At 38.1% G+C, this 14486-nt stretch overlaps 1 protein-coding gene across 2 annotated transcripts in view; it reads right to left on the bottom strand.

The window, feature by feature from the left end:
- Positions 1-140: 140 nt before the first annotated feature.
- The window catches only part of Prkaa2 (protein kinase AMP-activated catalytic subunit alpha 2), a 62342-nt gene continuing 47996 nt past the window's right edge, over positions 141-14486 (bottom strand). For both annotated transcript variants that reach the window (XM_057783976.1, XM_057783977.1), the window contains 3 exons: positions 12861-13365; positions 9718-9844; positions 141-9269 (listed from right to left, as the gene is read on the bottom strand). In XM_057783976.1, the coding sequence (XP_057639959.1) occupies positions 9031-9269; positions 9718-9844; positions 12861-13365 (871 nt within the window). In that variant the 3' untranslated portion in view covers positions 141-9030. The remainder of the gene's footprint in view (positions 9270-9717; positions 9845-12860; positions 13366-14486) is intronic.

The following is a 14486-nucleotide window of genomic DNA, read 5'->3' as shown; positions in this document are numbered from 1 at the left end:
AATTGTCTGTAACTCCAGTTCCAGTGGTACCAACACCCTCACACAGCCATACATGCAGGCAAAACACCAATGCTCATAAAGTCTTTTATAAAAAGCAAAACACATTGGTGAAAACCTAACGAAGGAAATAAAAGAATTTTTCAATGAAATTTTAAACACCTAAGGAAAAAAACTAGAAATGACACTAGAAGATGGAAATACTCCCACGCTCATGAACTGCCAGAATTCATTGTTACCTGTCTGATTTTAAAAAGGACGAGAGAAACAGTGATTGGTGAAAATGCCACTGCTTCAACAAATGGCACTACGGAAAAGCTGGATATCGACAAGGAAAAGAATGAGAATTAATCCATCTGTCTCACTCTGTAAAGAAAAGAAAAAGAGGAAAGGATAGATTTAAACTATAGGCACAGGGGACTGGAGAGACAGCTCAGAGGTTAAGAGCACATGCTGTGTTCTTCCTGAGTCCAATTCCCAGCAACCACATGGTGGCTCACAATCATCTGTAATGAGATCTGGTGCCCTCTTCTGGCGTATAGGCATACATGCAGGTAGAACACTGTATTCATGATAAATAAAATCTTTATAAAAATATATAACACCTTTGGGGCTAGAGAGATTATTCAGTGATTAAGTGCACTGGCTGCTCTTTCAGAGGACGCAGGTTCAATTCCCAGCACCCACATGGCAGCTCACAACTGTTTGTAACTCCAAAGTCTTAGACTTCCGGTGGGTCACAGCCCTCAACAAGCGCCTGTTTGTCTGCACCACCCCACACTGTACAATGCAGTCATACACACAGCCTGGGGCTCCTCAAGGCACCCTCTTTCCTGCCACAGGCCCATGGGACAACGCTGTCCTCTGTGGCTGGGATGTAGTTCTCACTCACTCACTCCATTGCTTGAGCTGTGTCATACTCCCTATGGCATAGTGGCCATCACTTTCATCAGAACAGTCATGACTGCTCACCTCAAGATTGGGCTTGTAGATTGTTGACATTCTTTCCAAGAAGGAGCGGGCGGGAAAGGGAAGAACTGGGCCTTCACTTGTAATTCAGCAACTTTCTTCCACACCCCCATAACTATTGTGTGTAATTCTACCCTAATTACATGTGATCAAAGCAGATGTTATACTTATGTGAAAAAAAAAATCTACAAAATCCATCACAATGAATAAATGTCAACAAAGTATTTGTATTTTAAAAGTAAAAAGAGGGGCTGAGGACATCACTTAGGTGTTAGATTGCTTGTCTTACATGCATGGGACTTGGGTTTAATATCCACCATGGCATAAACTGGGAATAATGGTGCATGCCTCTAATCCCAACACGTGGGAAGTAAACACAGGAGGATCCGGTGTTTAAGGTAAAAGTGGGTTACATGAGACCTTGTCTCCAAAAAATCAAGAGGGAAGGAGAAAGAACAGAGATGGGGAAAGAGAGGTGGACAAAGAGGAGGAAGCAATGCTCACAGTAGTGCCTATAATAATCAATAATGGTACATTTATAGCAGTGAGAGAAGACATGTGTTCAGTCACCTGCGGAAACCCAGGCACACCCAGGGCTCTTCCAAGGAGTAAAACAACACATCTGTACCCCTTACAACTGGGGCAATTGGTTATCAAACAGAACACTTAGATATGGCTCAGGTTGAAAATACAGTGTACAGTAACAAAGACAAAAATGTATATCAATGGCCTGAAATCTCCAGTGAGTCAGAAGCAATTTCTTTCTGAGAAAGCTTTCTCAGGAATTATTAGCTGAAACACAGAATATTAGCTTAGTGACTGGACAGAAACAAAAAGAGCTTTCAAATTAACCAGATTTTAATTTGATTTTGTGGAAAATGTGGACAGGCAATCAGGCCACTTTCTCTTGTATGTGTTGCCAATGAGTTCCATACAGTGCAAACATTAATTAGACAGAATCTGCAAATATGAAATGCTTTGAAATTCACTAATCTTTTCTACATGGTTACCGAAGAAAAATCCTTCCCACCGATCATTTAACTCACAAAAATGCATTAACAAATAAAATTTAAATTAGAATCTATAGTTATTAAACAAAATCATTGCAAGTCTGTTGTCTTCTGTTCTGAAACCAACTGTAAAAAGTAGTCCCATTTCAATGATTTAACAGTGTTTTCAAATAGAGACAAACTCTAGCCCTGCAGTAAGGATTAACACATCGTGGGACTCTTTTACAGGCTAAAGATAAATGGTGTCCTGAAAAATAAACCAAGTAATTATTATCCAGTAATATGTTATAACCATACACATCATCTAGTGTCTGTCAACGTTCAATTTTATTGTTTACACTCAAAAAACACTGTATAGAAGTGAAACGAGATAAAAAACACAACCATTGCCCCCAAAATACTATCAAAATACTATCCTTCAAGGTCATAGTTCATAACAAAGTCACAATCAACACTCAAAACAGTACAACCATGGTATTTGTGAACAGTCTTGACAGGAAGCTGTATTTTGGTACATTAAGGCAGCTTCAGTCAACATTCTGAATAACAATATTTACTAAACAAAAGACAGTTTTGATATTTAGATATTTGAGGTTTCCAGGAAATTTTAAGCGTCTTACAATAAGAACACTATAATTTGTGAAACTGTGTCTTAAACATTCTTAGCACTATGCTCTTATTACATACGACACCTAAAAACGAGATACTCATCCTGTTGGTATCAAAGTTGTTTAGTAAAAAAGCCAGGACTGAGGCTGACTGTGTGACTATAAACCTCACTTCCAGGTTTCCAAACAGCTGCTCACACACACCTGTGAGGTAGGTTATTATCCACATCTGTACAGGAGAGAACTACACAGGGTCACATAGCTGTGCTGTGATAGGAGCAAACAAGGAATTCGATTTCAATTAGACTCGGTCTTCAACTCTGCGTTTCTTTCCTTTATATACTTTAAAACATAAAGATTGCTAGTAATTGCATTCATTTTTAAAAGCACAAGAAAGTAGCCAAATGTTTGCCCAGGTGGCTTTTAAAAGTGATATAAATGAAACAGAAACTCTATTCAGTGAAGAACTTCTAGTGGTGATGGTGTGAGGTTTGGTCAAGTGGAACTGAAGAGGCAGACCCTTTGTGACCCTTTGTGGGGCAGCTCACAGAGAAACAGAAAACTCAAAAGAAAATGGAGTTTGATCATGTTTGCTTTAATATGCTTTTTCTCTGCAGTTATTTGAGAAGGCACCAGGAACTGTTTCTTTCTTTGTGTAGACTGTGAGTCTATGTCTCTTCCATTTTTGGAAAATGTTCTTCATCTAGAAAAATGGGCTTCATTTGGTAACAAATATTATTTACAAGAGACTTTTAGCTGTGAAAATGCACATTCCGATTAATAAGAGAAAAATAAAAATGTAATTCTTTCCTAGGAGGCTTCTGTTTTTCCTTAAAACTTTAACACAAAGTAGCAAATCTTGAATTTAAAAAAAAATCACTGTATAAACCTTAATTTTTTAAAAAAAAAAGTCTATTTTCAAATTTTTCTTTATTCTAGGACATTCTTCTAATCCTTAACTATTTTTTAAAACTGGAAAGAATATTATACCCTATAATTTCCTTAATTGCACTTTAAATATAATTGAATTGACCCGCCCTCCTTGTCCAAATAACTGCGAATTACCTGTATAAAATCTAAACTGCTAATAGACACAAACTCTAGTTACCAAAAGTCACATGCAGTTACAAACGGCACTGCTGTACAAGGCTAGCAGCAAACATTAATGTTGGCTCAGAAAATACAGGCCTGCAGTCTGAGAACTTCTGGATGGGACCTGATTCTTATCAGGTTATGGCTGAAGAAGTTTAATCAAAACTTAATCCAGTCTAGACTGTGGGTCCTGTTCCTCATGCTATAACCAGTGCTATCAACCACATCACAAATATTCAAGGAAAGGCTGGTAAAGAAGTCACTTTCTTGATGAAATAATGTGTATGTTTATGTACATATACCTATATGAATAATTTAAAGCTCACTAACTTAAGTTGCATTTCCAAGTTTTAAAAGGCTTGAGAGAATCTCTGTCGAGCCAGTAGTGACCAGGTCGTTCATAGAGAGTGCTCTATGAAAATAGGGTCACATCATTTCTGCACAAAATAAAAAGTCACCAATATGAAATTTAGATAAGCCTATTTTCGCTAACAGTCACAACTTAGAGAGGGACTGGGGCTAGTTTTCCTTTACAGAAAGAGATTCTACTTTAAGAATCACATAAATAAGGGCAGGGAATTTAGGTCAGTCGTCAAGCACTTGCTTCACGCATGTGAAACCCTGGGTTCAATTCCCAGTAAAAAAGCTCCCTACACCCCAAAATCACATAAATAAAATTGAAGAAAAAAATTATGTTCTATAAATTTTTCTAGATTTCAAGCACCTTCAATAACTTATACTTATAAAAATCAATATAATCATAAATATTTCACATAATTACATCTAGCTAGTACAATCAACTAGCTTTTATAATTAACTAGATAAATTCAGTTACAACTACTGTATGTCACTCCAGGACTCACAAGCAATACACCAGTGTTTAGTTTAGTACTTGCCTATCAGAAGTCTTACAAACTCGAACTGTTCAGCCCAGAAGAAAGGTTAAGTGACTGGTACCACTGAATCCACGTCTGGCACTCATGACTTATGGACAGACTGCTGTCCCTGCTCACTGGACTGGTCACTGAAAGGGGACATGAACAGAACTGGAAATTGTTAGCACTGCCACCACAAGATTATCAGCCATTTTCTGATTAATGCTAAATTCACGTGCGGCTCTTGATTTGCTGATTTTTTTCTGCCATTTGCACTCCAGCAGTCCACAAAGCTGTGTTTAGAATACACCTTTGAAATGCCTCAAACTAGGACAGAACCTTCATACCAATATAAAAATACAGATACATAAAAAGAAGACACTAACATGAATTCTCTGAAGAAGTAAACAAGGCAGAACTTTAGAGCTCAAAGGGGGCACCAGCTATTCTCTCTATCCCTTGCATTTTAGGATCTCACAATTGAGGCCGAGTCCAAGATGGAACTTCCTCAGAGATGCAACATAGCCTTCACCCAAACTTTTCAACGGAGTTGCTGAGAACTGCTGAAGTCCTGATTCCTACTTTAAAGTCATAGGTAACTGAAGGAAAGGTAACAGGTAGAGATAAGCCAGACTGATGAGTTTCAGCTCTTTAAACCCAACACAAATCACACAGGTCTATGAGCAGATCCCACATTTAGATAGGAGACTTCACACTAGTTTAACTTATTAACCAGTGAGCAGACAGAGCCGCAGGGTCTGTGGTAGGTATGTTTCAGGATATTAAATTTTATAAATCAATGTGGGGCCCACATTAACTGAGCATGTTTACATGTTAGTAGATACTACAGATAAAGCAGTATAAAAATCTGATTTGGTTGTTTATGATTATTTTCCAATTATATTTCCTTTTATCTCAAGTATTAAATTTGTATTCCCTGAGTACAAACTAGCTAAGAAAAAAGGACACCCAGAACTATATAAGTATCTTTGAAGACTTACTTGCATGACATAGAGACTTCACTGTGCTAAATAAGCCACTTCCCTGGCACACGAGGACATATATTTCCGCTTAGCTTGGGCCCCTGGCTTCTCTCTGCACATGACTAGAGGTTGCAAGGGGCTCTAAAATGGTTTCTTCATCCAAACAAAACTCTAATTTGTGAATGGTATGCTTTTCTCTCTCCCTGTAGACTTAATGTGAGACAGCTTCTATTTTGGTTTCCCAAATCAAAGTACTTAGAAAATATTCAGTGGTCATCGAAGAATGATTTCAAACTGATTGGCTCTCCATGGAGCCATACCAGCAAGTCACCGGTCTCTTATTCTTCTGGTTTCTCATAAGTAACCTTGTCTAAGACTTTTCAATCATCCACTGAGTGAAGAAAAGAACAGAAGTTCTACCTTAAAACATCAGTCTTATTAAGAAACCCAAGCCGTGACACAAGCTGCGGCTCTGGATAAGCATGCCCGCATGGCAAAGGGCATGGTTCTGAGCCTGAATCAGGCTGTCCACAGCAAGTGAAAGGGAAGGAGTGCGTCTGAAGTGTCACGACCACGCTGGGTGTGGCACTCGGGGACAGCTGTTTTCCATACTTTCTTATGGGATGTTCAGGCTTCTTTATTGTTTACATTGTGAAGCAGGGTCTTGATATCTATCTAGTCTAGTTTGGCCTCAAAGTATCTTCCTGCCCCATGCTCCCCAGTGGGATTACTGGTAAGCAACATCCTCAGCAGATGTTTTAAAACAGTAAACTAGTTCGGGCAAAGTAGGGCCACACACAATTATGTGGCCTGCTTTTTCTGAACGAACTCATCAAACACTTTAGTGCTGCTTCTGTAAAGTGCAGCACAGAACACAATGTTCTTCAAAATGAGTCCATGATATTTCTTTGTTTTAGGAAATACTATTTTAGAACAAAATGGAGTCCATTTCCAGGACATAAATAAGGCCCACACCTATAACCTAACAGTAATTATCCCTAAGTTAGCCTGATATTAACTCAGTACTTGCCATGTCCAGTGTTGACTAAAGTGCAGGAACTTTAAATTTGCAAAGCAGTCTTTCCTTCTCTGTTCCCAAGAGCAAAGAAAAAAACTGTGCTATGAGCCGGTGGTGGTGGCGCACACCTTTAATACCAGCACTCGGGAGGCAGAGGCAGGCAGATCTCTGTGAATTCGAAGCCAGCCTGGTCTCCAAGAGCTAGTTCCAGGACACAGCTAGGACTATTACACTGAGAAACTCAGCCTCAAAAACAAAACAAACAAACAAAAACCTATGCTATGACAAAGTTCTAGCTTCTATTTTGCTAGATGAGTCACCAAATTCTCTCTGCAAATCAATTTATCCTATCACCTAGACTCATAAAATAATGTTTTGAAATGTTAAAAGAAATAAAATGACCTTCAGTTCTCCTGAAATTCAATAGGCAACTGTCAATGTGGGTATTAATAAACACTGGAACAAATAAGATAACAGTAAATAATTTTTAGTTCTCCACTAGCATCATAATTATTCAAACAAAGTAGTTTTGCTATGAGCGAGCTCCTAGCACCAAATTCACTAGACTAAGAGAGCATTCTGGCAAACCTTCCTGCCTTCAAAACTGTTGAGGATATTGTAATTAGAGGTAAGGAATCCAATAATTTCCTTATTTCAAAGCCTCCCATTCATAATTAGAAAATATTATGAGCAGGTATTTCCCTCCCATACACACACACAAAGGGGTATGCATACATTTGGAGAAGTCAAAATTATGCCACATCCATAAAACACATTAGACAAAACAGGACTAAATATTGCTATTAAAATAACTACTAAAATTACCATCTATTGCCACAAGATGGCAATCTTTCAAAGATTAAAAACACAAGTTACCTTAATTGTATACCCACCCTCTTTCTCAAATTGGAGAAAGGGTCCTTTAGATTTTGATATTGAAAACTGGAGTGATAAGTATTGACCATCATTTTCTAAAAGAACTACAAAATTATCTGATGTGATATGATGCAAACTCATGATTTCAAAGCTATTTAAAGACAGATAAACCTGTCTTCCGTGAACACATGAGAAACTTAGTCTCATAGTCTCATTGCTCTTCTTGGTAGACAGAAAATATACCATTTTTGGTAAAGAGAAACCTGTCAAGGCAATGCTTTTTTCGTTTTCAAGAGCTTAATAGTTCCTAGGATAAATCAGGTCAATGATTTGTTAATCACAACATAAATACAATAAATGAATAAATATATTATTAAATTATACATAATTTAAAAATACTTTTACTAAAACAAAATATAATCAATTAACTTTATCCTGCTTTATAGTGTTTTTATCTTAAATTTAAAAAACTTGCACAAAAATGTTTGGTTCTTTTTGATTAAAAGCACTGATGTGTCAATACATACATGTATATATGTAAACAACACATATACTTATTCCAGGAGAAAATACTTTAAATGTTTAAGGCTTCCCTGTCCAATCAGGTTCAACAGTGAAGGTCACAGCAGATAAGCTTTGGAAGTACACTAAGGTCTTAAGGACAAAACAGGGTTTTGAACTAAAGATAAAGAAAGGGAACAAAAGATTGAAAACCAATAAACAAAGACAATGGTTACTGAGGAAGGAGGTGGCATCAATACCAACTTAAACCTCAGGTGAATCAGTGAAGACGTCAGAAGGTCATAACCTCCTGGCCCTCCCACCCCATGTGAGCCCTACCCCAGGCCCATAAACACAAAATAGAAGATCAGAACAGAATTTCCTTTAAGGGGTTGTTGGTATTTTGCCTTGTTTCATTTAACTATGTACTATTTTTGCACGGTTTTGTCTTTCTTGGTGGTGGTGGGATTTAACTAGGGCCTTGTACAAATGTTGAGAAGTCTAGATACTGGGCACCTGTTAACAGAAACACAGTTTTTCTGGCTAGTACTAGGCAGTATTTTCAGAAACCATTAAAAAGAATTTGGTTTCTAATATTTAGGGGGACAGGATTTTCAGATTTCTACATTTAAAAATTTGATTAGCACATTTTATTTCTTAATCTTCTTGTGCAAGAAAACTGGGTGCGTAGATAGTCTAACACCTTTTGAAATTTAGAAAGCAAACTGGATTTTTGTGCACTACACATGAGGGAAGAAGGTGCCACCATTCCTAAATTAGCTGGTTCACCAGTGAAGTGTGCTCATCGTGTGCAGTGAACTCACAAGTATAAATTAGCAAACATCATCAGCACTCATCCATTAAAGGTACTACCTATATTCAAATTTATCATAGGCACAGTAGAATAATAGAGTTCTAAAAGTAAACAAAGTGCCAGACTTCTGTGTTTCTGGTAATTTCAATACACGGCATGTCACCTGGGGATATTCACATCAATTCATATTGCAGAGTATGTAATACCCAAAAGTGAAATACTAATTTAAAGAGTATATGTGATTTTCACAGTGCAGTAACAGAAAGACAGAAACCAGTGGGAGATTATCAACGAGCTAAAGTAGTGATCAGACTGGCACACATTTCAAAAAAATCCATGGTGTGACTGCCCAGGCGCGGGGAAGCTGAAGACAAAGTGCTTCCAGTCAAAGAGCCAGAGAGGGAACCCGAGAGTGAGTGGTTCTCAGCTGTGGTGGAATCAAAGCTTGACCGTGGTCTGTGCAGGCCAGCAGCAGAACAGGACCGCTGAGGTGTTGAGGAACCAGACCTCTGCTCTACCACCTCATCTGAAAGATCAAAGAACAGTGAATGGAGCAAGTGCACTTGTTCAAGTCTTCCCTGAAGCTGCTGCACTGAGAATGAAAAGTAAAGGGATCTAAGCCCGGGAGCTTAGTAAGGACTGTGATGTTCGGTGTTTGGAGTGGAAGAGACGCCGCTATCTCACCCTCCCCACAGTCATCACACGTTACCAATCAATCACTCACATTTCCAGAGCTGATGAATCCCTAATCCTCAACACAGGATGCAGCGCTTCCACTGAAATGAAAGCGAGCATGCTGACATCTGAAGACAGCTTCCATCTTAGGCCATTTTCCATATTTAATTTCACCTACATTTTTGTTAGCTACTTTAAAAAGTAGAGACCCCACCCACCATGTCTTTGAGATGATGTGACAGCAGGCCAAACGGTGCCAAGTTTTACTTCTCAGAACTCATCCCTGCGAACCTCCTTACCATCAATGCTTTTAAAGTCTAAAAGATAGCTCCGATTGTCAACCAGGTAAAGCTGCAAGCTCATTTTCACATAAGTGCCAGTCACTGGGTTTTTTCTTCTTACTCGAAGATGGTAGGCATTCACTACCTAAAACCAGAAATAAAAACTTAAAACTACACAATGTCTCCCCATCTTAGCAAAAAATAACAAAACCAAACATGGGTGAGAGAGAAGGATTTATGCTTGATTCTTCTATGTCACAAGTAATTCAGAATATTTAATCCCACTATCAATACCATTTGTAAAAATTCAGATCCTATAGAGTCTAGCCTTTAACCCAGATATGGATCTGCTCTAGAGTGTTAATAATAATCTTAGTAGCCTTTGCTTCAGTAGTTTTGATAAATAAGGAGAAGGAATAACAGAGCTAAATATTAGTGGCTTGCTGTGGGATGATGCTCTTGTACACTGTAAAATTTGTTACTCATATTAGTTTAATAAAATGCTGATTAGCCAGTAGCCAGGCAGGAAGTATAGGTGGGGCAACCAGACTAGGAGAATTCTGGGAAGAGGAAAGGCAGAGAGTCAGTCACCAGCCAGATGCAGAGGAAGCAAGATGAGAATGCCTCGCTGAGAAAAACTACCAAGTCAAGTGGCTAAACATAGATAAGAATTATGGGTTAAGTTATAAGAGCTAGCTAATAATAATCCTGAGTTAATAGGCCAAATAATTCATAATTAATATAACCCTCTGTGTGTTTCTTTGGGACTGAATGGCTGTGGGATTAAGGCAGGACAGAAACTTCTGCCTACAGTGGCTTAAATCAGGTAGAGTCATAAAACACCAACAGCATGATATCCCAAAAATAATATAAAACTGCAGATCAGATGAAAAGATTCTGGACTGGTGTGGGAAGTCCTTTTGTATGTGTTGCTTTTATTGGTTAATGAATAAAGAAACTGGCTTGGTCTATGATAGGGCAGAATAGAGCTAGGCAGGGGTGAGGGGTGGAATTGGAGGACAATTAAACTGATTGCTGGGAGAAAGAAGGTGGAGTCAGGGAGAAGCCATGGAGCCCCAGTGGAGACAGTCACTGGACGGAACTTCACCCAGTAAGCCACAGCCATGTGGCAATACACAGAATAATGAAGATGGGTTAGTTTAGGATATAAGAGTTAGCCAGAAATATGCTTAAGCTATTGGTCAAACAGTATTACAAATAATATAGTTTCTGTGTGATTGTGTAGGGTCAGGGCAGCTGGGAACAAACTAACGGCTTCCATCAACACTTGGTTCTCAGAATGGGTCAGATTCGTTTCGAGATTCTTTCCCTGAATATGTTAAAATGTTGGCATCTCTTATTTACATGCTTATAAAGTGAGACAGAATCCCACACAGGGTCTTGAGTCCATAAAATTTCTCCTGCCTCAGGTTCTTAAAGTGCTAGTGTTTGTTACAGGAATGAGCCACTATGCCCAGCAAAATCTTATTTAACTAAATAATCTTGCTTCAGAAAAGGGAGATCAACTTTAAGGAATGTTATCTTATTTAATCATATAAAAATAATGAAATGAAAGCAAATTAAAATTGATTTATTAAAATGTATTGAATGTTTATGTGATAAATTTGGAATTTTTTCCCCTTTAATGGCTCTCACACCAAAACCTTAAGTCATAGATCTGGAAAGGGACAAGCAGGGAAGAGCTGGGGACAGGCATATGAGAAGAGAGAGTTGGGAGAATAGCAAGAATTCATTCCTTACATATATGAAATTCTTAAAGAACTATCGTAATTTCAAAACATTAAAATAGGCCAGTTAAAGTGGCACACGACTTTAATCCCATCACTTGGAAGCAGAGGCAGGTGGATCCCTACGAGCTCCAGGACAGCCTGGTCTACAGAGTGAGTTCCAGGATAGCTACAGTTACACAGTGAGACCCTGTCCTGTCTTGTAAAAACAAAATAAGTAAAATAAAAAATTAAGTGTTCATCACCTTCAAGAAAAGAATAACAGTTGAAGGGATATCTTAAATTTTAAAAACAACCCCAAAAATATTCAAAGAGTTGAGCTGCAACAAAATGTTAACTTGAAAAAGTAAAATGTATGCTGATGGTAAGAAAATACACCATAATCAAGTGTGACAGTTAAAACTCAACAGCATTGGAACCCTTCAAGACTACGGGACCTTTGAAGTCATGCTGAATGCATTTCATACCATGAGATGGCCATGGCTGTGGGGAGAAGAGATGGAGGCTACAGATCTGAAATGATATGGTCAGGTATCAAGCTGACAGAGGAGGGCTTGTGATGGTTAATACTGTCAGCGAGACAAGGTCTACAATTACCTAGAAGACAAAATGTCTGTGAGAAATTTTTTAGATGGGGTAATCTGAAGTGTGAAAGTCTACTCTAAATGTGGGCAGCACTGTTTTATATGCTGGAGTCTGGACTGAGCACCAGCCTTCATGGCTTTCTGCTTGAGGCAGACATATGTCTCACACCGGCTTCCATGGCTTCCTTCTGGGATGGACTAGATCCTCAGGCTAGGAGTTTAAATAAACCCTTCCTTCCTTAAGTTCCTTTGTCAGGGATTTTGTCCCAGCAGTGAGGAAAGAACTAGCAAACCAAGGATGAAAAACATCAGATAAGAGAAATTCTCAACTTGGAGAAATTGCTTGTTGACAGAATGAACAGGCCTGAGAACACAATATATATCGAACACTATCTGCCATAGTCATCGACCACATGTGCCAAAAAACATGAAAAGAAAACAAACACCCTGAAAAAGGTGAGAAGAAATTGCCTTTCAAGATTTCAGATTTCAGAAATGTTACTATGAAACAGGTGGGCTGTTTTCTCAGATAATTTTGATTACTTGGACAAGAATGCTATTCTGTAACTCAAAATATGTTCCCAGCATCAACAGTCCTTTAGCCTTTCTTTATTATGTTTTGATAGTGTGTTGTCTAGTTTAAAAGAATGAACCGTGTCTATCAAAAACATGAAGTCCACTCCAATTATTTCTAAATCAAAAACAACTTTATGTGGACCTCAATACTCAACTGCTTAGAAAACTTATTATATATATATATATATATATATATATATATATATATATATATATTCTCTTCACACAGCCTTAGTACATTGTAATTTCCTACCTTCCATTCAAAATCCAGCTGCTTCATAGCTCGGTACACTTCAGCCATAATATCATATGGTTTGCTCTGGCTTCGGATTCCAAGATGCCACTTGGCTTTTTTCACAGCTAAAGATTTGGGCTTAGTTGTGTTCAGTGCATCCAAAGGACACCGTGCTTTGGGGCTGTCTGCTATAAGAGGTGGCATCCTTTCAGGATGTGGTTTCAGGCCTGGGGGAATATGCATGGCACTGTCATCCATAAAAGAACCAGTTGGAGGACTAGAGGCGAGGTAGAACTCACTGGCTTGGTTCATTATTCTCCGATTGTCAATGATAAGATGATAAGCCACCGCAAGCTGGTCTTGAGGGTCACCACTATATAAACTGTTCATTACTTCTGATTCTGTACACTCAAATTTTTCACATACTTCTTTCACAGCCTCATCATCAATGACGTTAGCATCATAGGAGGGGTCTTCAGGAAATAGGTAACTGGGCAAATCCTGTTTAAACCATTCATGTTCTCTAGGAAAAACACCATATACATTACTGTAAGAATATGCTTTAGTAAGTCCCAAATAATTTAGACATGGGGCAATATAACACAAAGACTCCAAAACCCTGGTCTCCAGCTCCAGTTCTGCTGCTATTGGCTATGTGGCCCTGGGGCCAGTTAATTCATCTCTAGCCTTAAATAAATACAGATATTCAGACTTGGAATATTTCCTTGAAAATGAACAAAGTGGGTCTGTCACTTCAAGGAAAACAACTAGCAACATTTATGGTCAATGATAAAATCTGAGTTCCCAATCAAAATTCCAGATGCTGTGTAGTAATTATGCCTGCCTCCTGGGGTTTGATGGTTTCTCAAGACCTAAAGATGTTCTGATGAAGTTAGTATTGATAATAATGAATATGATTTTTGATAGTGTAAAATGAAATGTAAGAAATCTGTATACTTCAATAATGCAAGATCTCTCAATGATATGACAGAAGTATGCAGACATATAAGAATCACTTAAAATTTAAAACATTGTATCTCTATAGTGTGATAAAGTACAGAAGTTAATTTTTTTTCTCATTTGATATTGCAAACTATATGCTGGCAGATTAAGCTTTGTTTTAGTATCAAAGAACATTACGATTATCTGATAGCTATTAAGTACTCTTTTATTTTTCAGGCACTTACCCGAGTTCAGATTTTCCTCAAGAACTTCAACTAATATAAATATTGCAAGATTAGCCTGGTGGTGGTGATGAACATCTTTAGTCCCAGTACTTGGGAGGCAGAGACGGGTGAATATCTGTGAATTTGAGGCCAGCCTGATCTATAAAGTGAGTTTCAAGACAGCCAGGACTGTTACTCAGAGAAACCCTATCTTGAAAAAAAAAACAAAATAAACAAAACTGCAATATTAAATTAAGAATTTAATTGAGAGGGGCTGGAAAGATGGCTCAGTGGTTAAGAGCATTGCCTGCTCTTCCAAAGGTCCTGAATTGAATTCCCAGCAACCACATGGTGGCTCACAACTATCTGTAATGAGGTCTGGTGCCCTCTTCTGGCCTGTAGGCATACATACAGACAGAATATTGTATACAAAATAAATAAATAAATAAATAGAATTTAATTGAGAATTAGATTGAGA

The sequence above is a fragment of the Chionomys nivalis genome, chromosome 11 (genome assembly GCF_950005125.1).
Source record: "Chionomys nivalis chromosome 11, mChiNiv1.1, whole genome shotgun sequence".
Classification (NCBI taxonomy): Eukaryota; Metazoa; Chordata; class Mammalia; order Rodentia; family Cricetidae; genus Chionomys; species Chionomys nivalis.
Note: the sequence above shows the minus strand (reverse complement) of the source record. Positions and strands in the feature narration are given on the sequence as shown.